General features: G+C 36.8%; 1 protein-coding gene across 2 annotated transcripts in view; it reads right to left on the reverse strand.

Moving 5' to 3' along the window:
- Positions 1 to 26,051, reverse strand: part of ZRANB3 (zinc finger RANBP2-type containing 3) — a 209,619-nt gene extending 183,568 nt beyond the window's left edge. Inside the window, exons 1-2 of one of the 2 annotated variants that reach the window (XM_031451316.2) lie at positions 25,997 to 26,051; positions 1,169 to 1,336 (exon numbers count right to left, since the gene is read on the reverse strand). In XM_031451316.2, the coding sequence (XP_031307176.2) occupies positions 1,169 to 1,329 (161 nt within the window). In that variant the 5' untranslated portion in view covers positions 1,330 to 1,336; positions 25,997 to 26,051. Of the gene's footprint in view, positions 1 to 1,168; positions 1,337 to 25,394; positions 25,665 to 25,996 lie in introns of those variants that run through there. The other variant, XM_010984029.3, reaches the window with a different exon arrangement.
- Between the last annotated feature and the right edge of the window lie 255 nt (positions 26,052 to 26,306).

The following is a 26,306-nucleotide window of genomic DNA, read 5'->3' on the forward strand; positions in this document are numbered from 1 at the left end:
TATGTGTATATACATATACATATAACTGAATCACTATGCTTTACACCAGAAACTAACGTAACATTGTAAACTGACTATACTTCAATTTAAAAATAAATAAATAATAAAATCAGATACAATAAAAAGATGATCAACAAAGGAATGAAAATTACAGATTCCATTTGTTTTGGAAAATTTTTCAACTCACAGAGAAGCCAAAAAAGAGTAATACAATGAACACACTTATACCACACAAATGTTAATATTAACATGCTGTTAATATTTTGAATAACCCAAAGGTTCCCCAAACATATACATGTCCTTCCCTTTTGGGAAAATGTAGAAAGTAGGCTGTAGATAGCAGGATTCTAAATCCCAAAATTCTTTATCATGTATTTCCCAGGAACAAGAACATTCTTCTACTCAACTACAACACCACTACCACATCTAAGATAATCAACATCCACTCAACAATATCACTCTAACAGAGTCCAGATAAAATTTTCCCCACTAACCCAAAAATGTCCTCTAAAACTTTTCTTTTTACTTATCCAGGATCTAACAAGGTTTATGGATAAGTTTCAGATGTTCTAGCTCTTAGGTCTCTCTCAATTTAGAACATTCTCACCACTTCCCTTGGTTTTTCATGACATTTAATCATTTAAAGAGATCAGGTCAGTTGTTCTGAAAAAATGACCCACATGTTGAACTCATTTGACTGTCTCCTCGTGATTATCAGGTCAAGCATTTCCAGGAAGAACACCACTCAGGAATGTTGTATACCTCTTGTGTATCACATTATACCTGTAGCTGTACCGCTGTTGGCAATACGAAACTTGACCATTTTGTGTAATTTTTCCCTTTGTAATCAGTAAGTCACTTGAAGGGGTAACATTCTGAGACTTGGGAGCACACTTTTAAAGGCAACTATGAAAGCCAGAAGACAGTAGAATACAACCTTCAGAGGGCTAAGAAAAAATTGGTTATTAAAGTAGAGCTGTAATGCCAACTAAAATATCTTTCAAGAATGCAGGCAAAATAAGACATATCCTGAAATTATCTCATGATCCAGTAAAAAGAAATTAATGAGAAGACTATGCATACACAAAAAGAATTTTTTCAGAGTGTTGTTTTTCATACACTTGCTAGGGAGTTAACATCTTAGCATGTCTAGAAGAAAGTACCTTACCTGCCATCTCTTCTGAGGGCAAATGTGATGCCATCTTTCTGGAAAGGAAGCAGCTTTGCTCTTAGTTTGTCAGGCAAAAAATCCAGCTGTTTGCAAGATTCACTTGTCAAACAAGCAACCTGAGGTGTAAGAGGCTTTCTTATGTTATGACCTTTGGGCATGATGATCCTAAAAACAAAAAATAAATCACAAGACAGAGAGGTAGGTGAAATAGATATTACTAGGTGTATTAGAGAATTAAACATAAATAATAATATTAAAATACTTATCAGTAGCCTTGATATATGGTCTACATAGATACTACCTGGTTGAATCATGTGTCCAGAATAAGCTATTACGAAAATTCAAAGTACTGAGTCCAAAAGCAATTATTTAATGCAATTCCCAGAAACTAGCATTCTCTATTTCATTTGTATTTCTAATTGAGCCATAATGTAGCCACATCCCTGTTTTAAGTAATAAATGTATTATTGAAAAGTTATGGGGGAAGGGTATAGCTCAGTGGTAGAGTGCATGTCTAGTATGCATGAAGTCCTGGGTTCAAGCCCCAGAACCCCCATTTAAAAAAAAAGAAAAAAGAAAAGTTATAAATCAACTAGATCTTTATAAAGTAAATAATTTTTTAATTAAGAGATGTATTTATTATAGAAAGATGAATCCTTTTATAATTAATCCTTTCATAGGATTATATTTTCATATTATAGTAGATATATTTATATAGTAGATATAATAAGGGAAAATTGCACTTTAAAAAAATAAAATGCAAAGACATTAACTCCAAATTTGAAATAATTAAATTAGCTCATTATTAAATGAGATATTTTTAAATATTAAAATGACTTCTTGAGATGGAGAAGATGGCGGAGTAGAAGGACGCTCGCAGGTCACCCTCTCCACAAATACACCAAGACCCACATCTACAGAACCACTCAGCCAACCAGAGCACCTGTGGAACTCCGACAGAACATCGCCCTCTTCAAAAGATAAAGATGCCAAAAATCTGGTAGGAGAAAAGGAAAAAAGAAAGAACAAAAGGCAAAGCAGCGCGGGACGGGTCCCGCGGGGAGGGAGCGGCAAAGGAGGACTGGCGCTCGCTCGCTGGGTCTCCCCTCTCCAACTGAGAGGCCAGCGGGACGGAGGGGGAGCCTCCGAGGCTCGGATCTGTACAGAGCAGCCCTTGACTAACAGAACTAAGTTAAACGGGCACAGAGCGTCCCCCCGACACCCAGCCTGAGACGCGGGCCGGCAGCCGCGGGCAGGGCCAGGCTGCACAAGCCGGGCGGAGGACGGAAGTGGCTGCACGGAGGCAGCCCCGGGGGAACACAAGGGGTTGCGCGCCGTGGCTGTGGGCGCACAGGGCAGAACAACCTGGGCCCTCCATAAAACAGCAAGGTTGATGTGCTCTCGGGGGAAGGGTGCACACCCCCATCTCTGAAAACCTGCGGAAGTTTTCTGGGGAAGAGAGGCGGGGCTCAGGCACAGCCGCCATATCCTCCACGCTGAGCACTCAGGCGGGGGCGGGGGCGGGGGCGAAACCTGCATCCACACCAAAGGGCTTAGCAGCCTCAAAGGCCAGACTGAGACTGGCCTGCAGCCCGGGGCAGATAGGATCCTTCCATCCTGGTCCCTCAGAGAACTTGCTCCACAAAGACAAACAAGGAGCTGGGTTCTGGCTCGGAGCAGGGACAGGGCTGTCCCTCGGTCTACCCCGAGCCCACCTGCGGAGCGCCGACCAGGGCGAACGGCGCAGCCGCACAGAGAGCGGAGCTACCGGCGGCGCAGGTAGAGGGAGAGCGCCCCCCCGCCGCCTTTCAGGCAGGAACACAGCCCCTGACCGAGGTGCTGGGAGGGGGCACGACCCGCCCTCCTACCTGGCCAGTCTGCAACATCTGACTGCGGCATCCGGAGGGGCAGCGACCCGCCCGCCCACAGCAGAGAGCTGCACCTGACCCAGTGTTGGGAGGAGGCGCGATCTGCTTGCCAACAGGGGCTGGGAGCAGCACAGAAGAGGGCGCCAACGGAGGTCCTCTGAAAACAGCAAGTTGAGCTTCCAAAACAGGACGAAGACAGAAAGACTTCACATTAAAAGCACACAGACTCCAGGAGAACACCGACAACTCCCCCCCCCCCTTTTTTTTTTAATCTGTTTTTACCTGTTCTATTTTCTATTACTCTCTTAATCTGTACTTCTTAATTCATTTCTATTTCTCTTCGGTTTTGATGTCCTGCTATTGATTAGACACAGGTTTCAAATACATCTATTCTCCCCCCCCCCCTTTTTTTGTAAAGGTTTTAAAAGGACGTCTCAACCCGATTAATACTCTGCTTCAACTCACTCTTCTATTATTCATTATACACTGTTTTCAAACCCTCTTTCTCCCTTCTTTTAAAATTCTTTCTCTCTCTCTCTTATTTTTTTTTCTTTTTTTCCTAAGTTTTATTCCTAAATAGGCATCAGATAGATAAAATCCTTAAGGACCAAAATAAACAACTGATACTCCATAAACCACAGTGCCAAAGAGGTATGAGCAAGATGAAGAAGCAGAAAAACCTTTCCCAATTAAAAGAACAAGAGAAATCCCCTGAAAGAAAGATCAACGAAATAGACATCGATAGCCTACTAGATCAAGATTTCAAAAAAGGAGTGATCGAATTGCTGAAGGAATTAAAAGAGATAGTGTTTAGAGATATAAAATATGTCAAAAATGAAATTGAAGCTATAAAGAAGAGCCAAGTAGAATGGGTAAACTCATTGACAGAGATGAGGAATGATCTAATAGCTGTGCAAAGCCGACTAGATAATGCAGAGGAACGAATTAGTGATCTGGAAGACAGGGCAATAGAAAGCACCCATTCAGAAGAACTACAAGAGAAGCAAATAAAAAATAATGAAAATAGCATAAGGGACCTATGGGATAATATAAAGCGTCCCAATCTTCGCATAATAGGGGTCCCAGAAGGAGAAGAAAGATCAAAGGGGATTGAAAAGGTTTTTGAAGAAATCATGACTGAAAACTTCCCAAACTTAAAGAAGGAATCAGATCTCCAAGTACAGGAAGCTCAGAGGGTCCCAAACAGGAAGAACCCAAATAGACCCACACCAAGACATATCATAATCAAGATGGCCAGAGTCAAGGATAAAGAAATGATTCTAAAGGCAGCAAGAGAAAAGCAAAGAGTAAGTTACAAGGGAACCCCCATAAGGCTCTCAGCTAATTTCTCTACACAAACACTACAGGCCAGAAGGGAGTGGCAAGATATATTCAAAGCCCTGAATGAAAAAAAGATGCAGCCTAGGATCCTTTATCCAGCAAGGCTATCCTTGAGGATAGAAGGAGAAATAGTTTCACAGACAAAAAAAAAAGCTGCAGGAGTTTAGCAACACTAAACCCATGCTAAAAGAAATATTGAAAGGGCTATTCTAAATAGAAAAGCAGCAGGATGCTACAGAAATGAGAAACACACAACTGGAAAGGTGATAACTCATGAATTACAAATAAAGTAAACATGAAATTATAAAAGAAGACATATAAATCACTGAGAGTGGGAGAGGGAGGCAGGGAAATATAGAATATTTTTTTCTTTCTTTTTTAAATTTTTTTAACACGTAGGATGGGTTTGAGATCATGTTACTATCAGTTTAATAAAAACAGTTATAGTAATGGGTTGACAGATTTACAAAAAAGGGTAACCACAAGCCAAAAATTTACAAAGGACTCACAAAAATTAAATAAAATCCATGATAATACAAAGGAAAATTACCAAACCACAAAAGGAAGAAGAAAGGAACAAAGAGGATATACCAATTCAACTGCAAAGATAAGTTCAAAATGGCAATAAACATACATCTATCATTAATTACTGTAAATGTTAATGGACTAAATGCTCCAGTCAAAAGACACAGAGTGGCAGACTGGATAATAAAGCAAGAACCTTCAATATGCTGCATACAAGAGACCCACTTTAGGGAGAAGGACACATATAGATTGAAAGTGAAAGGATGGAAAAGGATATTCCATGCAAATGGAAAAGCCAAAAAAAGCAGGTGTTGCAGTACTGATTTCAGACAAAATAGACTTTAAAACAAAGGCCATAAAGAAAGATAAAGAAGGACATTTTATAATGATTAAAGGAGTGATACAAGATGAGGATATTACACTCATTAATATATATGCACCCAATATAGGAGCACCTAAGTACATACAAGAATTACTAACAGAGATAAAGGGGGATATTGATGGGAATACAATCATAGTTGGAGATTTTAACACTGCATTAACATCACTAGACAGATCTTCCAGACAGAAAATAAACAAGGCAACAGAGAAATTAAATACTACAATAGAAAAACTAGATTTGCTGGATATTTTCAGAGCATTACACCCCCCAAAAATAGGATATACATTCTTTTCAAGTGCACATGGAACATTTTCCAGGATCGATCATGTACTTGGGCACAAAAGAAACCTCAACAATTTTAAGAAGATAGAAATTATCTCAAGCATCTTTACTGACCACAATGCCATGAAACTGGAAATCAACAACAGAGAAACAAAGGAGAAAAAAAGGAAAGCATGGAGATTAAACAATATGTTATTGAAAAAACAATGGATCAATGAGGAAATCAAAGCTGAAATTAAAAAATACCTTGAGACAAATGATAATGAAAGCACAACCACTCAAAACCTATGGGACACAGCAAAGGCAGTGCTAAGAGGGAAGTTTATAGCGATACAGGCCTTCCTCAAAAAAGAAGAACAATCTCAAAGAAACAATTTAACCCACCACCTGAATGAATTAGAAAAAGAACAAAAAGCCCCAAAAAGCAGCAGAAGGAAGGAAATAATAAAGATCAGAGAGGAATTAAATACAATAGAGATTAACAAGACCATAGAAAAAATCAACCAAACCAAAAGCTGGTTTTTTGAAAAAGTAAATAAAATCGACAAACCTCTGGCCAAACTCACAAAGAAGAAAAAAGAGCACAAATTAGCAAAATAAGAAAGGAAAATGGAGAAATTACAACAAACAAAATAGAAATACAGAATATCATACGAGAATATTATGAAAAACTATATGGAACCAAACTGGATAACCTAGAGGAGATGGACAAGTTTCTGGAAACATACTGTCCACCAAAACTGAATCAAGAAGAATCTGAACACTTCAACAATCTGATCACTAGAAAGGAAATAGAAATAGCAATTAAAAACCTCCCTACGAATAAAAGTCCAGGACCGGACGGCTTCACCGGGGAATTCTACCAAACATACAAAGAAGAACTCATACCAGTCCTTCTCAAACTCTTCCAGACGATTGAAAAGGAGGGAATACTCCCAAACTCATTCTATGAAGCCACCATCACCCTGATACCAAAACCAGGCAAAGACACTACAAAAAAAGAGAATTATAGGCCAATATCACTGATGAACATAGACGCCAAAATCCTCACCAAAATTTTAGCAAATAGAATCCAACAACACATAAAAAAGATTATACATCATGACCAAGTGGGGTTCATCCCAGGGACACAAGGCTGGTTCAACATACACAAATCAATCAGTGTAATACATCACATCAACAAGAGAAAGGACAAAAACCACATGATCATCTCAATCGATGCAGAAAAAGCATTTGATAAAATTCAACACCCATTTATGATAAAAACTCTCGCCAAAGTGGGTATAGAGGGAACATATCTCAACATAATAAAAGCTATCTATGACAAACCTACAGCCAGCATAGTACTCAACGGTGAAAAACTCAAAGCTTCCCACTAAAATCTGGGACAAGACTAGGATGCCCACTATCACCACTCCTATTCAACATAGTCCTGGAAGTCCTAGCCACAGCAGTCAGGCAAGAGAAAGAAATAAAAGGGATCCAAATTGGAAAAGAAGAGGTAAAAGTGTCATTATATGCTGATGACATGTTACTATATATAGAAAACCCTAAAAGGTCCACACAAAAGCTACTAGAGCTGATTGAAGAATTCAGCAAGGTAGCAGGTTACAAAATTAACGTTCAAAAATCAGTTGCATTTCTTTACACTAACGATAAATCAACAGAAGAAGAAAGTAAAGAAACAATCCCCTTTAAAATAGCACCCAAAGTAATAAAATATCTGGGAATAAATCTAACCAAGGAGGTGAAAGAATTATACACAGAAAACTATAAACCATTGATGAAGGAAATTAAAGAAGACTAAAAAATGGAAAGATAGCCCATGCTCTTGGATTGGAAGAATCAATATTGCTAAAATGGTCACACTGCCCAAGGCAATCTACAGATTTAATGCAATCCCTATCCAATTACCCAGGACATATTTCACAGAACTAGAAAAAGTCATAATAAAATTCATATGGAACCATCAAAGACCTAGAATTGCTAAAGCAATACTGAAGAGAAAGAAAGAGGCTAGAGGAATAACTCTCCCAGACTTCAGACAATACTATAGAGCTACAGTCATCAAGACAGCATGGTATTGGTACCAAAACAGACATATAGACCAATGGAACAGAATAGAGAGCCCAGAAGTGAACCCACAAACTTTTGGTCAACTCATCTTTGACAAAGGAGGCAAGAATATACATTGGAATAAAGACAGTCTCTTCAGCAAATGATGTTGGGAAAACTGGACAGCAGCATGTAAAACAATGAAGCTAGAACACTCCCTTACACCATATACAAAAATCAACTCAAAATGGATTAAAGACTTAAACATAAGACAAGATACAATAAACCTCCTAGAGGAAAACATAGGCAAAACATTATCTGACATACATTTCAAAAATTTTCTCCTAGAAGAAATAAAAGCAAGAATAAACAAATGGGACCTAATGAAACTTACAAGCTTCTGCACAGCAAAGGAAACCATAAGTAAAACAAAAAGACAACCTACGGAATGGGAGAAAATTTTTGCAAGTGAAACCGACAAAGGCTTGATCTCCAGAATATATAAGCAGCTCATACGACTCAGTAAGAAAAAAATAAACAACCCAATCCAAAAATGGGCAGAAGACCTAAACAAGCAATTCTCCATGGAAGACATACAAATGATCAAAAAGCACATGAAAAAATGCTCAATATCACTAATTATCAGAGAAATGCAAATCAAAACTACAATGAGGTATCACCTCACACCAGTCAGAATGGCCGTCATTCAAAAATCCACAAATGACAAATGCTGGAGAGGCTGTGGAGAAAGGGGAACCCTCCTACACTGCTGGTGGGAATGCATTTGGTGCAGCCACTATGGAAAACAGTGTGGAGATTCCTCAAAAGACTAGGAATAGACTTACCATATGACCCAGGAATCCCACTCCTGGGCTTGTATCCAGAAGGAACCCTACTTCAGGATGACACCTGCACCCCAGTGTTCATAGCAGCACTATTTACAATAGCCAAAACATGGAAACAGCCTAAATGTCCATCAACAGGTGACTGGATAAAGAAGAGGTGGTATATTTATACAATGGAATACTACTCAGCCATAAAATCCGACAACATAATGCCATTTGCAGCAACATGGATGCTCCTGGAGAATGTCATTCTAAGTGAAGTAAGCCAGAAAGAGAAAGAAAAATACCATATGAGATCGCTCATATGTGGAATCTAAAAAACAAAAACAAAAACAAACAAACAAACAAAAACAAAGCGTAAATAAAGGACAGAAATAGACTCACAGACAGAGAATACAGACTTGTGGTTACCAGGGGGGTGGAGGGTGGGAAGGGATAGACTGGGATTTCAAAATTGTAGAATAGACTACACTGTATAGCACAGGGAAATATACACAAAATGTTATGATAACTCACAGAGAAAAAAATGTGACAATGAGTGTGTATATGTCCATGAATAACTGAAAAATTGTGCTGAACACTGGAATTTGACACAACATTGTAAAATGATTATAAATCAATAAAAAATGTTAAAAAAAATAAAATAAAACGACTTCTTTAATCACTTGAATCCATAGCATAAACTCTGCCTGATTAGCACTTTCCTCACCAGTTTCCACAGATATAATTTTAATATTTTACCACATAAAAATTTCCTGTATCTGTAAATTCTTGGAACTCAGCAAGAAAAAGGCCCAATTAAATCAGTGAACTCTAAAGCTTTTCTAATAACACTTTGTATTTAGATTGAAACTTTGATCTGTTTACATATAATCTTATTTCATTTTTAAAACAAATTTGCTTTCTTCCTCCATTATTTGCAGAATGATAAAACTTCAGCCTCCCTCACTCCCAAAAAAGTGATCAACCTCTGTGTCCAATGTTTAAGACTCTCAGGAATTCAGCAAGTATTTATTAATAACAAATAGGTACTACATGCTACAATCTGGAGAAACAGGAATCACATCCCTACAGAGCTTATATTCTTGAGGGGGCAACTGGAAATAAATAAACAATAAGATTGATTATAGTATGGTACAAATGTCATGAAGGAACTTAAGAGGGTAATGGCCACTTTAGGGAGGCCGACCAGGAAAGGCCTCTCTGAGGTGATACTTGGTCTACCGTCTGAAAGGATGTGAAAGAGCAGCCAGGTTCAAAGTTGAGAGAAGAGCACTCCAGGCAGACAGCATAAGTGCAAAGACCCTGTGTTGAGGAAGGGCTTGGTGTTTTCTAGAAACAGAGAGGACAATGTGATTAAACCAAGGAAGAGTGAGACAAGCAAGAGTCAAATCACAAAAGGGTTGGTAAGTCCTTTGGACTCTACTCCAAGAATAAAGGGAAGCCAGACCAGAAGCAGGAGGGGGGTTTTCTCTTATTTACTGTGAGACCCTGGTCAGGCAGGCTCCTGGAAGTAAAATTCACAGAAGTGTGAGGTTCTCCCAGTGACTGGGTTCCCCTGTAGTTTTAAACTCAGAATTGTCTGCACTGAGCCTCCAGCAGTTTGTCAACCCCAGTTTAGGTTTTCCTCCCCCATCACTGGTTCTCAGAGATGGTTCAGCTTGAGTTTCTACTCTGCGCTTCTACAATGTAGAAAAGGAGTGGTGAGAGGGAACATCTTTACCTTGTATCTAATCTTAGTAGGAAATTTTCAAGTTTTGCATCATTAAGAATGATGTACTGCTCTGATGCATAGGACATTTCCCACAGAGGGCCCTCCTCCAAGGTGGAGAAATGTAACTAACCGACCTAAAAATACGAATAGAAAGACACTATGAGGCATTAGAGGAGAGAATAGCTTCCAGGCCAAGGCTCAAGATAGAATCCCAGAAGAAGAAATAAGTGGTGAGGAGACAGGTGATTTATCTGAGAACGAGTTTAGAGGAATGATGGCAAAGATGTTCAGAGAACTCAAGAGGAGTATAGATGCACAGAGCAAAGTTTTTTAGCAAAGAGCTGAAAAATATAAAGATTGCTCAAACAGAGTTGAAGAATAAAATTACTGAAATGAATAACACACTAGAAGGAACCAAGAACAGACTAAATGCAGAAGGACGGATCAATGAGCTAGAAGACAGATGAGTGGAAATCACTACTGCAGAACAGAAAAAAGAAAGAAGAAAGAAAAGAAATGAGGATAGTTTAAGAGAACTCTGGGACAACATGAAGTGCACATATATTTGCATTACAGGGGTCCCAGAAAGAGAAGAGAGAAGGAAAGAACCCGAGAAAATAATATCCAAGACACGGAAACAACCCAAATGTCCATCAAGAATGACTAGATAAAGAAGATGTGGTACATATATATAATGGAATACTATTTAGCCATAAAAAGAATAAAATAATGCCACTGGCAGCAACATGGGTGGACCTGGAGATCATCATTCAAAGTGAATTAAGCCTGAAAGAAAAAGAAAAATGTCATATGCTATCGCTCATATGTGGACTCTTAAAAAAAAAAAAGAAAAAAAGGACACAAATGAGCTACTTATTACTTAGATGATTGATTTCTTGAATATGTGTAAACACATTTGATTGTCCTTTACGATTGGATTACTGCATTCTGTTGATTCTTATTTTGTGGTTGGTTTTATTCCTTTGATAACTATGTAAGTTTAAAAAGCTAAAGCTCTAAACTGTTCTTAGAAACAATGAACAGTACATACATGTAAATTTAAAATGGTTCTATCTCTCAAGGAGTTGCTCTTTCTAGAACAACCTTTGTTTACTGCCCCCCAAAAAAGAATGAAGGGAAGCCAATGGAGCTGTGCTGTCATATACACTATTAGCTAGATGTAGTTATTTAAATTTAACTACAATTAAAAATTCAGTTCCTTAGTTGCATCAACCGTGTTTCAAGTACCTAATGATATAGTGGCTATTATACCAAATGGTCCATATGTAGAACATTTCAGTCTTCACTGCAGGTTACTGGAGAGTTTTAAGCAGGGGAGTGACACAATCTGACTTACATTTCAAAAACTATCAGAGGAGGACAAAGTTATCAATAGAAAGATAGGGAATGAATATTCCTATAGGACCTGACCAGTCCAAAAAGTCCCCACTGTCTCAGTAGGCAACTGAATTTAGAGGTGACTTATGACTCAGGACTGTCTGATAAGGTCCTAATAAGCACCAATGAGTCGACATCCCTGGTACCTTCTCGACAACAACCTATAAAACAACAACAATAAAACCCTGAGTAAAGAATAGAATAGACAATGGTTCAAAAGGAGGAAGGTGTAAAAGCAAGAAACCTATTATCAGGCTGCAACAGACAAGGCAAGAATCATGTCTAGCAGTGGAACTGGAGAGATTGGGGAAATGTCTCAGTGGTAAAGCAAACAGAACTTGCTGATGGAGTACATGTGGAGAATGAAGCAAATGTGAAATCACTATGTATATGTGAGATCACATCATTTAAGAGTGAAGGAGTTGTGCAATTTACTGAGACATTGAAGACTAAGGAACAAATGGACTGGGGAGAAAAAAAAATCAACAGATCTTTTAAGAATATATAAAGTTTGAGATGGCTATAAGATATGAAGTCTAAATGTCAAACAGACTTGGAAATACATGAGTCTGAAACTCTAGAAAGAGAACAAGGGTGAATACACACATTTGGGTATTGACATGGGACAGTCAATCTGTATCATTTTTTGAAGCTACCCAACATCTGGTATCCCTGCTATGTTTAGAAACTTCCTCACATTACAAATATAAGTGTGAGTCAGATGTCACCTTCCAATAGTAAAGCTGGAAATACCAGATTCTTGCTTTCCCAGCCTGCCTTACAGCTACTGAGCTTGCTAATCAGATAAATCCGTTCTAGACTTTTATCTAGAAAGTGAAAATTCAAAGAGCTAGGATTAAGTGAAATCCACTCTGGCCAGGGTAGAAGCAGCAGAACCATGTCCACTTTCCAGAAGTAATAGGGGCTCAGAAGCACTTTTCAGGGCAAGTGGTATGAGGGATATCATATTTTAGTGAGGAACATTGGCAAGAAGCTAAGAAAAATACAGAAAAACTATTTCCCTATCTATTATCTTTGCTTCTTTTTACATTGTAAAAAACTTTAACAAATATTCCAAGAAAAAAATGTGTCTGCTAAGTTGAGGTCACATTGCAACTTACGTGATTTATTTTATGAGGACTGAATCAGATACTATATTTGTAAAAATAAACAATGCAACTAAAGCTATCTAAAGAAAAATTTGTTTTAATAAAATCATAAGAGAAAAAAATAACTGTTTAAATATGAAGATGAAAGAAGTCTAAAACAGTATGAGACTATTCAGAAAAATTTTCAGTTGAACTAAAAACTATGGTGTGGTTGGCTCACTGATGATTCAAATAGGTACCTGGATATATAAAGAACTTGAAAATACGTAGTGGTACAATTTAATTGACAGAAAATGAAAGTTTTAGTTAATACTCAAAATAGTCATTTTTAAATGCCCTTTCCCATTTATACTATTTTTCTAAAGTCTAAAAATTTTGTTATATTAAAAAAAAAAACAACTCATGTAGGTCAGCCATACAGGTTTATCTGCTGCAAAAGGTCCATTGTAACCAACATTACATTAATAACAAGAGACTCAGGCTTACTCTTCTTTCTCAAGTATCAAGAAACTAACAGTTATAATAAACATGTCTCTCTAATCATGAAAACTGTAGAGGATTTAGTTCAGAGATTAAGCAAAAACCATTTTGTTCAATGTATATATACTAGTTTACTTTTAGTAAGGTTGGAGGGGCTATTAAGATGGAATGAGCAATATATAACTATTAATACCATGTTATTAAAATTATTAACCCAACAACTATTGGTTAGGGAAATTTAGTGGAAGCAAATCTAGCAGAACTCATTTTCTAATCAATTCTTTTGAAAAGCAACACCTGAGAACAGAATAAAGAAATGTTTTTATTCTTAATCTTTTAGGATCCTTTAACCTCAAGATGGCATTTCTGTAATCAATTGGGAACAAAGTAAATTCAATTGGAATTTACTAATGCATTCTTAAGTAAGTGGTGGAACTGTGTTGAGGAGAATCAGATATTGTTAAAATATACTGCCAAGAGGTTTATTGTGGAAATAAGCAAATGGCTGGTCAGAGAAATTTTGCACTTTGAAGAGATAATTTTGTTATTTTTATTTTTTAAATGAAGAATTTATTGGATGGAATTTACAGCAGAAGAGACAAAGAGAGAATAAAACAGAAATGACAAAGAGTGAACTAGAAGAGACAATAAATGTAAGTGAAATAAAAATGGCAAACAAAAGAAAAAGATTATCATACTGTATTTTAAATTAATAACTATATGCTGCTTTAAGAAGACACATGTTAAATAGGAGGACTCAAACATTTGATGTAAAAGAATGGAAAAAGACGTATTATGCATACCAAAATACACCTGATAGCTTTATTAACATAAGACAACATATGTTGAAGGCTAAGAAAATTACTAAGGCAACAAAGGGCATTTTATAATAATAAAAAAATTAATTTACTAGAATGATAAACACTGCCTCAAAGTATATAAAAATACAAGTAAAAACAGATAGAAATAAAAGGAAAATTTGAAAGAAACAAAGAATAGCCAAATCTATAACTATAGTGGGACATTTCAATACATCTCTCTCAGCAACTAATTATAAAAGCAGATTAAAAATCTATAAAGATATTCAAGATCTGAAGAACACAATAAACAAACCTGATCCATTTGATGCAATGACAAAAATATTCTTTTCAAGCTCATTCAGTGAAGCTAGCCTAAACCTCATTTGACAAGCTCATTAGAAGAAAAAATACATACAAGCCATTTTCTTACATTCATCAGTAAACAAAATATGAGGAAACCAAATACAGCAGTAAATTAAAAGACTAAGATATCAAGACTAAAATGGGCTTATTTTAGGAATGTAAGGCTAATTCAATTTTTAAAGCCCGATCAATAACAAGCTGATCCTAAAATTCATGTGGAAAGGCAAGGGCCCCAGAATAGCCAAAACAATCTTGAAAAAGTACAAAGTTAGAGAACTTATACTTCCTTTTTGTAAAACTTACTATGCAGCCATGTAATCAAGACAGTGTAGTACTAGCATAATGACAGACAGATAGATCAATGGAATAGAATTGAGAGTCCAGAAATAAACACTTATATTTATAGTTGGTTGATCTTTGACAAGGGTGTCAACAATTCAATAGGAAATGAATAATCTTTTCAAGAAATGGTGCTGGGACAACTAGATAGCCACATATAAAAGAGTGAAACTAGACCCCTAACTCACACCATACACAAAAAGTAACTCAAAATGATCAAATACTAAAATGTAAGGGCTAAAACTAAAAAACCCTTAAAAGAAAGCATAAGAATAAATCCCTGTGACATTGAGCTATGCAATGGTTTCTTAATACAATACCCAAAATAAAAGCAACAAAAGAAAAAATAGGTAAATTGGTCTTCACCAACATTAAAAACTTTAGTTCTGCAAATAATACCACCAAGAAAATGAGGACAATCCATACAGAGGGAGAAAATATTTGCAAATTACATCTGACAAGGGTCTGATATCCAGAATATATAAAGAACAATTACAACTCAATAATAAAAAGACAACCCAATTTAAATATGGGCAAAAGATCTGAATAGATATGTCTCCAAAGTTACATAAATGGTCAAGATGCACACACAAAAATGTTTAACATCATTAGTAATACAAAAACTGCAAATCAAAACCACAATGAGATACCACTTTATACTCATTAAGATGGATAAAATAAAAAAGACAGATAATAACAAATGTTGACAAAAGTGTGGAGAAATTAGAACTCTCAAATATTGCTTGTGGAAATGTATAAAAGTATAACTGTTGTGGAAAACAATATGGCAGTTCATCAAAATGTTGAAGAAAATTACCTTAAGACTTGGAAATTCTGCTCCTAGATATACACTCAAGAAAAATGAAAACAGACATCCACACAAAAATTTGCATACAAATTATCATAGCAGCATTATCCCTAATAGTTAAAAAGTGGGAACAACCCAACTGTCTATCAAGATGAACTGGTAAAGAAAATGTACTATGTCTATACAACGGAATATTATTTGACAATAAAAAGGAATGAAATACTTATACATGCTACAACATGAATGAACATTGAAAAAATGCTAAGTGACAGAAGCCACTCACAAAGAACTACATATTGTGCATTCATTTATATGTAAGTTGTTGACTAGGCAAATCCATACAGAAAGTAAGTGAGTGGTTGCCTAGGGATGGAATCAGGGGGCTGGGCGGTGGAGTAGAGGAGCAGAGAACAAAGAGAAACTGCTAATGAATATTGGGTTTCTTTCTAGAGTAATGAAAATGTCCTAAAATTAGATCATGATAAGGGATGATCAGAACCCTATGAATATACCAAAGAATTGTGAAATGAGTGAATTTCATGGTTTTATTTTCTAGTGAATTATATATCAATTAAGCCATTAAACAAGTACATTGTAAAAAAACAATGTAATTCAAGAATAACAAAATAAAGAAATAAACTGATAGGATAATCTCAATAATGGGGGGAGAAAAGTATTTGATAAAATTCAAAATCCATTCAGAGCAAAGGTTCCATGTTATAGAAAAAATAGGAGAGAACTTACTTCATATTATGAAAGGTTTTTACCAAAAGCCTTGAGCAAACATCATACTTAAGGTAAATTGTTGACAGTTTTTCTTGCAAGGTCAGAAAAAACAAAAATATGCCTACTATCTCAAAATTTATTTAACAGTGGAATCCAATCAGGTGAATAGGGTAAAAGGAAAAGCAGAAAGAAAAAAATTTAATTTACAGATAGCATAGGATTATGTACACAGAGTAAAATTAATCTAGTAGATTTATAGCAAATTTAGTAAGATTAATGCATATATATGATCAATATACACAATGCACTGAATTCCTCTATCTAGGCAAAAATCAGAAAATAAAATGTTAAAATTGATACCATTCTTAACAACATCAAAAAATTCAAATACCAGAAATATCAGAAAGAAATCTAATAAAAAGATATGGAAGACCTATATATGGAAACTACAAAAGATATGTGAGAAAAATTAAAGATTTAAATCAAAGAAGTGGTAGTCCTTCTTTGGAACTCATTGTTATACATTGTAACTCATTATAATATCAAGAAACTCTTTAGATGATGTCATGACACTGAAACATGAACACTAGCAAAAATAGACCCAGTTATACTGAAGGTGGGGATAAAAGTACTATTTCTCGAGTACTTATGAAATAATAGTGTCTATTACATGCCAAGAACTTGAACATGGGCTATCTCCTATAATCTTCCTAAGAACTCTAGAAAATAAGTGCTGTGTTCTTGTTCACAGATGACTACACTATGCCATAATGTGTGAGAAACAGGATTCAAATGCAAGTTTGTATGGCTATAAAGCCTACAATGGAGTAAAGTCCCTCACAAAGATTTGAAACACAAACAAAATAAATCAAGCAAACAAACAATTCCTGGCTTGATGTATGTTCTAGGAAGAAGGAGTATACAGTCACTCGGAAAAATAGTTTTACAATTTCATTCAAATAGCTATACATGCAACTACCATGACCTAGCAATTGTACTCCTGGGCATTTACCCTAGAGGAAAGTTACATCAAAACATGTTCACACAAAAATCTAAATATGCATGTTTACTGTAGTTCTATTCATAACAGGCAAAAACTAAAACCAACCCAGCTATCCTCCAATGGGTGAATGGTTAAACAAACTGGTATATATACACATCATGGAATACTATTCAGCAACAAAAAGGCAAAACTGATACGTGCAATAAACTGGATGAATCTCCAGAGAATTATTCTGAGTGAAAAAAGCCAATCTCAAAGGTTATATGTGTTTCATTTCATCTATATAATACTCTTGAAATGATGAAATTATAGAAACGGAGAACAGATTAGTAATTCTAGGGGGTAAGGTGGGGAAGGATAGAAGATGTTTTGACTCTAAAAAGGCAACATGAGGGATCCTTGTGGTATGGAAATGGTCTCTATCTTGATTGTGTCAATATCCTGGCTGTGATTAAGTATTATAGTTTAACTAGATGTTACCACTGGAGGAAACTGGGTAAATAGTATGCAGGATCTCTTTGCATTATTTCTCACGACAGCATATGAATTTACAATGATCTAAAATTAAAACTGTAACTTTAAAAAATGAAAAAGCAAACACTCTGGCTTAACACATACCAATGAATCTGAAAATATGGGATAATGATGTACAAAAAAATAAAAATCCAAGAAGATCATGCAGCTAGTGGTAGAGGTAAGACATATTATCTGGGTTTTTGCTCCCTTTTCAACACTAGACTAGTTCCAAGAGATGAGAAAGTATAAGGTGCCATGACTGGAGTGCATGGCTGAACTAATGTGGAAATAAAGTTCACAGGAGACATGGCTGTCCAGGAACTAAGAAACTAACATGCATCAGCTGGGCCGTACGTTTGAATGTAGAAGTCAGAATGTACGGGGACATAAAGGCAAGTTCAGGTTGGGGGGAGGTATAGCTCAGTGGTAGAGTGCCTGTTTAGCATGCATGAGGCCCTGAGTTCAATCCCCAGGACCTCCTTTTAAAAAAAGAAAAAAAGTAAAAAAATGCAACTCACCCCCTCTCCAAGACAAGTTCAGGTTATAGCAGGGAAAATGGGGACACAGTTTGCAGAGTGATTAAGATTAAAGGGGACAGTTTATTAAATATGGATTAAGGATCCATATTAGGATTTTAGGGTATCAGAACACCCTAAAAAGTTCTAAGCTAGAAACAAGGCCTACATATGGAAAATTCTTCCTAATACATAGTATCAAGCAAATCTTCTGTTCAATTTAAGAACAAAGTCAGTTAATTTAGATAACTAAATTTTATAAATTCATGATAGTCAAACAAAAACTGTTAGTGCAAATGGTCCTGATTACTATAGCAATTTGGCTACATGGACACACCAAGTAAACACTGTGAAGATAAAATATCTTAAATGCTGGGTAACCTATGATGAAAGATTTGATCACTCACTTCTCCCCTCCCATCCACTGATAATAGGAAGCAGGTGGACAGAGGTGAGGGAGGAGGGCTAGAATCTAGTAACCTCAACAAATATCTTTCCAGAGTTAAGTAAGTACAGAACCACGTATTAACATAAGTAATTCCAAGTTCCTTATTGGAAATAGAAATTTAACTTGAATAAACTGCCAGTTCCCAAAAATGGTGAATATGTTGGTCTACTGGACACCCCTGCTCTAAAGGACATGAATCTGGAGGGGAGGGTATAGCTCAGAGGTAGAGTGCACGCCTAGCATGCATGAGGTCCTGGGTTCAATCCTCAGTACCTCCGTTAAAATGAATAAACCTAATTATTTCTCCTCCAAAAATGAAACAAACAAACAAAAAAAACATAAAGCACATGGATCCATAAAGCACAGACACACACACACAAAGACAGTTTGATTATGAGTTTGAAGAGGTAGTCAAAGAAGATGTCTCATCTACTCAAATATCTTCAGTGATTACAAAGTCCTTTACTCAATCACAGAAACTCTTCAGATTTGATCTGGACTCGCAAATGTACCTATTTCATATTTTAACATACTCCATGCTTATATGACAGTGTACATTCTGCTTACATGTTTTATCTGATAAAGCTATATTTATGAACTGTCAGTCAGCAAGCTACAATCTAAATTTAATAAATTAAAATCACATTTTGTCAGTAAAACAGAATATTCTAAAATGATAAAAGATCAACTCCAGTAAATTATAAAATTATATATTTTAAAAATCACTTACGGGGCTTTAAAAACTTCCATATGTTAATAGCTAATTACTTTAAAAGCAAGGACACTAGAATCTTTCATTCTAAAGACAACTGTTTTCAGAATAACAAAGTAACTTCCACTTATTGAATGATCTCTTTCTCTGAGGCAGTACACTAGAAAATTGAAGAAAATCTCCTACAATTCTCAAAACTCACAAAGGTAAGTATTATTATCCTCACATTAAGGACATGGAAAATGAGATTCAGCAGTATTAAATAACTTATCACCAGTACTGGTGATATTGTTAGGCAGTTAGAAATGAGCACTGGGCAGGGGGAGAGGAAGGGGAAAGGAACAACCCATAAAATGATAGTACCTCTGCACTCAGGATAAGGGACTCTAGAAACTTTTACTTTCTCTAAATGAGGGCCAGCAAAAGAAGCCAGCTAAAATTAAAACGCAGCAGCTGCGCATAAGAGAAGGACCTGGAGTAACTTGATCCAATGCTCATTATAACGTAATTAACATTACAGTTTGAGCCTCCTCCCTTAGGTTTCTCTGTGTGCTTCTGGGGTAAGAACCTGTCCAAAAGGGGATGGGCGTGCCGGAGCACAAGGAACCTGAGCTGTCAATCAGCCCGATCACTCAAAGAACCTGAGCCGTTAATCAATCAATCACAAAAAACGCCCCTAAGCCAGGATCCAAGACGGAAAAACAAAGGAGTGGCGCCATTTTTCCTCTCTTGAATTGGCCCGCTCCCAAGTGTAAGGAGTGTACTATCTTTCACTACTTTTTACTTTACTAATAAAAATCTTGCTTATATTACGCTTTCTGTCTCTCGTTAAAAATTCTTTTTTTTTTCGGGTGACTAAGAACCGAGGTAATTCCTACTTCCCTTTTCCCAGTAACAATATTAAGCCCGGAGCTCTCATTGGTCTAATGTAAAAGTCCAAATTTTTCCATTATGCAACACTGCCACTTAAAATCACTCATTCAACAAATTACATAGTGCCTGTTATGTACTAGGCATTGCAGAAAGTACCGGTACACAAAGATGAATTTGCGCCAATGTAGCCTCACCTCCCACCTCAATCTGGGGTGGAAATAAGAGCTATAAACAAGTGCAACACAACGCAATAAGCGCTATGAAAGAAGTATATATGAGAATACCTATACAAAAGTGGGTGTGCTGACTCCGTGTAACAAGCAGTCAAAAAAGGCTTCACTTAGGAAAAAAAAATGCTTGCTGCATGGTACACCTTATTTAAATATCTCATGTAACTCTTAAGTTGAACCTTGAAGGAAGAGTGAAGTTAACAGATGGAGAATCAAGGATATTCTAGAGAGAAAGAAGCCATATTTGCAAAAGCACAAAGTTTCAGAAAATCATAAGCCATTTAGTATAGCTAAAGGAAAAAAAATAAAGATGGCTTTGTGACAAGCAGTAAAGAAGTAAACACAAGACAGATTAGGGAGGTTCTCATATGCCATGCTAAGAGTTCAGACCTCATCTTGTAAGAAATCAGGAGCCTTTCCTAGAGTTTAACCAAGTCACTACTCTACAAATATTCCCTGGTCAAATTTGGAAGAATGGATGTCGGGGTAGGGACAACCTTTTAGCAGGCTACCACAAATAGTCCAGATAATACAATTTATAATCTCTTAGCGTCAGGCTACTACACCTAATTACCTACATGATATTTTGGATATCTTATAGACATTTCTAGCCTAAATGTCCAAAACTAAAGTCTTGATTTCTCCACCAAATTGTGTGTTCCATGACCAATCTCAGTAACAGTACAACCATACATGTTACTCAAACCAGCAACCTGGGTTTCTCCTTCTTCCTTAACCACCAAATTAAATCCACTTGTTATTAATTATTCCCAAAATATATTTCAAATACATTCATTTCTTTCCAGTTTCACTACCCACACCCACCTCAAGTCACCACTGCTCAACTGGAAAGCTGCAGTAGTTTCCAACTGGACTTGCCTACATTTTCTTTAGTATTAGTCGGCTTCCTTTAAGCACTTACTAGGAATGACAATTATTTTCATCTGTTTACTCCCTCCAAACAGAGAGCCTTGATAAACTCAAGACCACAGTTTTGTTTACTGTTTATTTTTTTACTTCAGTCCTCTAGGATCAACCAGGTCAACAGAAACAATATTAACAAAACCTAACCCGCACTTATTAGGCCCCAGGCACCATTTCAAGTGTTTTACATGTATTAACTCATTGAAGCCTCACAATGGCCTGTGACTACTTTTATCTCAGTTTTTACAGATAAGGAAAAAGGCACAGATAGTTAAGTAATCTGCCCAAGGTCACCCAATGAGTTCAGGGCAGAACCCAGAATTGAACCTAGGCAGCCTGGAGCCCATCCTCTTGACCATTACCCAGTACTTCTCTAAGGATATGCTCAATAAATATATCCTGAACAAATAAACAAATGAGATAAAGAGGGACAGATTTAGGGGTATGTTGAATTTGAAGTACTCTGAGAAGGCTATGAGGTAGAGCAGGGTAAGTAGTTGTAAATTAGAGGTAAGCATTCTGAAGTCATCAGGGCCTACAGCAAGCCACCTATAAAATGTAAACCTCTGTATAAAAAGTGATTCTCTAATTTAAAAAATCAGATGTGCTCTTAAAATGTAACCATTTGGATCCAACTCTGTAATAAAAACACGTTGTAACAAAGCACAGGATGCCCCCATTGAACCTTGACTGTACCTATGAAAAATTCTGTATTGTTAATATGAAATGAAATACTTGCCTTTCAGTAGTATTCTGTATCCCTATAAATGTCAAACTTCTATTTTGTTAAAATATAAAAGTGAGGATATTTATTTTTAATTTGACAAAATGACACCCAAATCAACTTAGTAAAATACAAGAAAATGTAGGACTGACAAGAAAATGTCTAAAAAAGTGAAAGCACACTTTACCTGCCAGATATTAAAACATATTATAAAGTTACAGAAATAAAGATAATGGGTATGGTACAAGTCAAAGAAAAGACAAAACAATGAAAGAGAACAGAATCCAAACAAAACCAAGTATATATAGATTGTGAAAATAAATTAAAAACAAATATAAATTATGTACACATTTTATCATCGTGTTGAATCATCAAAAAGCTTTTGCTAAGCATCAAAAATAAACTCAAAACTAAAAAGGAAAAGACAAATTTCAACATTAAAATAATTTAAACTATGTCACAGAAAAACAGCATTAAAAAGTTAAATAGACAAATTGCAAAATGAGAGTAAACAAAATACATGAGAGAGTTAAAAACATCAGAAGTAATTTCTTTAAAATTAAGAGACTATGATAGTCTACTCAGAAGAGATTGAACAACAGTACACAAGGAGATGATCAACATCAACAGAATTCAACTAGATAGAATTAAATGAGGGACTGCTTTTTGCAATCCAATTGGATAGAAGAGAAGATGGGAAATGGGTGCTCTCAAACACCTTCAGTAGAAAAGAAAATGGGAACAACCATTCTGAACAATTTAGAAATTACACAGTATTTGGGGATAAATAATCCTACTTCTAAAAAGTTAGATTTAAGGGGTAATCAGGCAAGCATACAAAAATGGTGCTCATGACAGCACTGCTTTTAAAAGTTAATTGATTCAGCAATCCTCCTTCTGTGTATATAAGAAATATTTGCACCCATTTTAATGCTGCATTATTCACAATAGCCAAGAAGTAGAAGCTGCCTAAATGTTCACTGGCAGATGAATGGATAAGTGAAAGACAGTATATGCAAATAATGGAATATTATTCAGCCTTGAAAAGAAGGATATCCTGTCCCATGCTACAACATGGATGAACCTTGAGGACTTGATGCTATGTGAAACAAACTAGTCACAGAAGGACAAATACTGCAGGATTCCACTTATATGAAGCAACCAAAGTCAAACTTTTAGAAACAGAAAGTCAAATGGTGGTTGCCAGGGGCTGTGGGAGGGGGAAAAGAGGAGCTGTTGTTCAGCAAGTGCAGAGTTTCAGTTTTGCAAGATGAAAGTTCCAGAAATCTGTTGCATGACAAGGTGCATATACTTAATACTACTGTACTATATACTTAAAAATGGTTAAGATGGTGAAGTTTATATATTCTTTACCACAATCAAAAGAAAAGTTAATCAAAAATAATGTAAGTATCCATGAGCTAGGAATTGGTTACATTAAAACATACAATGTAATAACACATAGCCATTAAAAATGATAATCTCTTTGTAAGAGAGAGATCTGTGAGGCTATCCACCAAAATTTAATAGTGGTATCTCTGGGTAACAGGATTACAGATGACCTTTACTTTCTTATGTTTTCCTGTTTTTCAAATACAGTTAAGTATGTGTTATGTGATGCCAAAGGATAGCTCAAAAGACAAAGTGAGTGCCACCATTAATTCCAGAATCCTGGGATGGAATTTCACATTTCTCTGTATGTATCTGGCATATATTGGGGGATTAATGAATATTTCAGAGTCAGGATGAGCACTGGTTAAGAGCTCAGGAATGAGACTGATCTGGATATGAATCTCAGCTCCAAAATTTACTGATCAAGGGTTTAAAATCTTATTGAACTTCACTAAGCTCCAATTTCAAGTATAAAACGTCACAGAACAATACTTGAGGATTGTTGCAGGGAACATGTATTTAAAGCACTTGACATCATTCCTGACTCAGAAGAAACACACAATAAAATGATGGCCATTGTTACTATTTGTTGACTTGAGCACTGGAAGAGCTCAGACAAAAAAAAAAAAACAAAAAAAACTAAGCATCTATAGAAGACTATTATGCTTAATTGTAAGAAATTCCCAACTGCGTTAAAAAGCAAGAGACAAGACTTTGGTGGATGTAGAACAGTGGCCAAAAGGTATGATTTTATTCCTATATCTAAAAGGATTACACTATAAAATTAACCAATTAGTTAGTGCATAAATACCACTCAGGAGTTTTGGGCACAGACTTAGTGCTTCAGTTAAAAAAGAAAAGAAAAGAAAAGAAAAAATATGCTTATTTTAGTCCAGAGATAGAATGTAAAATTAACTGGCAAAACACGACAAATGAAGATTTGACTTAAGTTAGAGATTAAAAGAATGAGTAACACGAACATTAATTTTGCTTGGCCTCTATCTTCCTCACTACTTTTGGATAAGGAGACTTTTTGGCACTATTCTTCCCCCAAAGTCTGGTATAGAGCCTAATACAGTAAAAGTGCTCAATAAATATTTACAAGATGAGTCATAAGAGAAAGTCTCAGTGAAACCGCAGGAAAATTTGAGTTAGAATTTGAGGAAATCTCAGTCAAAATGATGGGGAGCTTAAGGATGAAAGCTAACAGGCTTACGGAGGGAAGGATTTTTCTGGTAACACCTGCATCTCCTTTACTCAATGAGTTTCCCAAGGTACCGCAAAGGGAATGTCAACAGCAAAAATACACTGAACTTTGCACCCCAACAGGGGCAGAAACCAGGGTCGAATGTGTTAAGCTTATTAGGCTTTTGGCTCCAAAGTCTTTATAATGATCTGTATTCATCAGTTGGCACCCTGTCAACACTTATTTACTCAAAAAAAAAAAAAAAAAAAAGGCAATGGGGACCATTCTTAAGTATCAATCCCGAGCCCCACTACTTCTGTAGCTTTTCTTCTTCGAACCAGCCTTTAGAAGTTTCTAAAAGTGGGAGGAGTTAGCTCAGAACTTTTGAGTTGCTTTTTAGTCAAACAGAAGAGGTGAAGGCTTTAGAGGCACCCTGCACAAATATGCGGGTGCAACCTAACAGTGAGCAAGTCAAAAGACAAGAAAAGTGGGGCTCTGGGGTTGAAGACTGGGGTGGAGAACGGCGCTCTAGACTTGGGGGCTACCCCCCCATCCCATTTCACCCACTCTTTCGTAAAATGCAATTAAATTCCGTTCCACTTCCTATCTCTTACAAGAAACCCCCAACTTGCCCGCCACATCACGGCACTCCCCGAAGGCCACACCTGGTGCACTCGCTGCAGAATCTCCAACTCCCGCCACAGGTTTGTCATGTGTCCTCCTCAAAGCGGAAGTGACTTCAAAGGGAGAAACTGAAAGTAGGAGAGTTCAAAATACCAGTAATCTAAAACCCCTACAGAGTTCTGAGAAAACACTTCCCGACTACCTTTCTCTCCTACCGCTTACTCTCTTCTGTTAGGCGGGCGAAAAGGCTTCACCACTGCGGAGCGACTGGTTCCCCGCCCCAAACTCCAAATCATTGAAAAGCCCTGTCCTTTATTGGTCAACGAGGCGGCATTGGCACCTCCCAGGAACTACAACTCCCGTCAGGCCCCGCGGGAAGCAAACGGAGAAAAGGATACGGGCGAGAACAAAGCACGTTGGGAACTGTAGTCAGCTGCAGGCCGAAAAGGGCAATTACCCCGCCTTTCCCAGCTGAGGCTGGAGAAACCAGGTGTTCGGCTTTAGAACCCGTTATCGCCGAGGGGAGAAGCGAAGCCCTTAAGCAGCATTCCCCCACTTCCCCTCAATGGAGGATGACAATTTTCCTTTATTCCTATAAAGCACTATAAGTACTCCTTGAAGAAATATGGTGTCTTTCCAATACCTCCAGGTCAGTAAAAACTCCCAGAACTCCCCAACCTCAGGCTCCAACTCGTGGGAAAAGGTGGCTCTTTTACAAGTGGGCAAAATGGCTGTCCTCTTACGTTTACCATTGGTCGGGCTTTGCGTCCTTCAAGGGCGGTTACTTACCGCCGATTGGCTCTTTTTCCCTGGAGGGTGGAGAAAGACCTGGCAAGGCGCTCCCGCTGCCCGGGAGGAGATGAAGGGGTGGAGAGAAGGCAGTTTGTTCAGACGTGATTGGACAATGCTCATGTCAATCGGAGGATATACAACCTATGATTTGTCGACTGACC

Source organism: Camelus dromedarius, chromosome 4 (assembly GCF_036321535.1).
Source record: "Camelus dromedarius isolate mCamDro1 chromosome 4, mCamDro1.pat, whole genome shotgun sequence".
Classification (NCBI taxonomy): Eukaryota; Metazoa; Chordata; class Mammalia; order Artiodactyla; family Camelidae; genus Camelus; species Camelus dromedarius.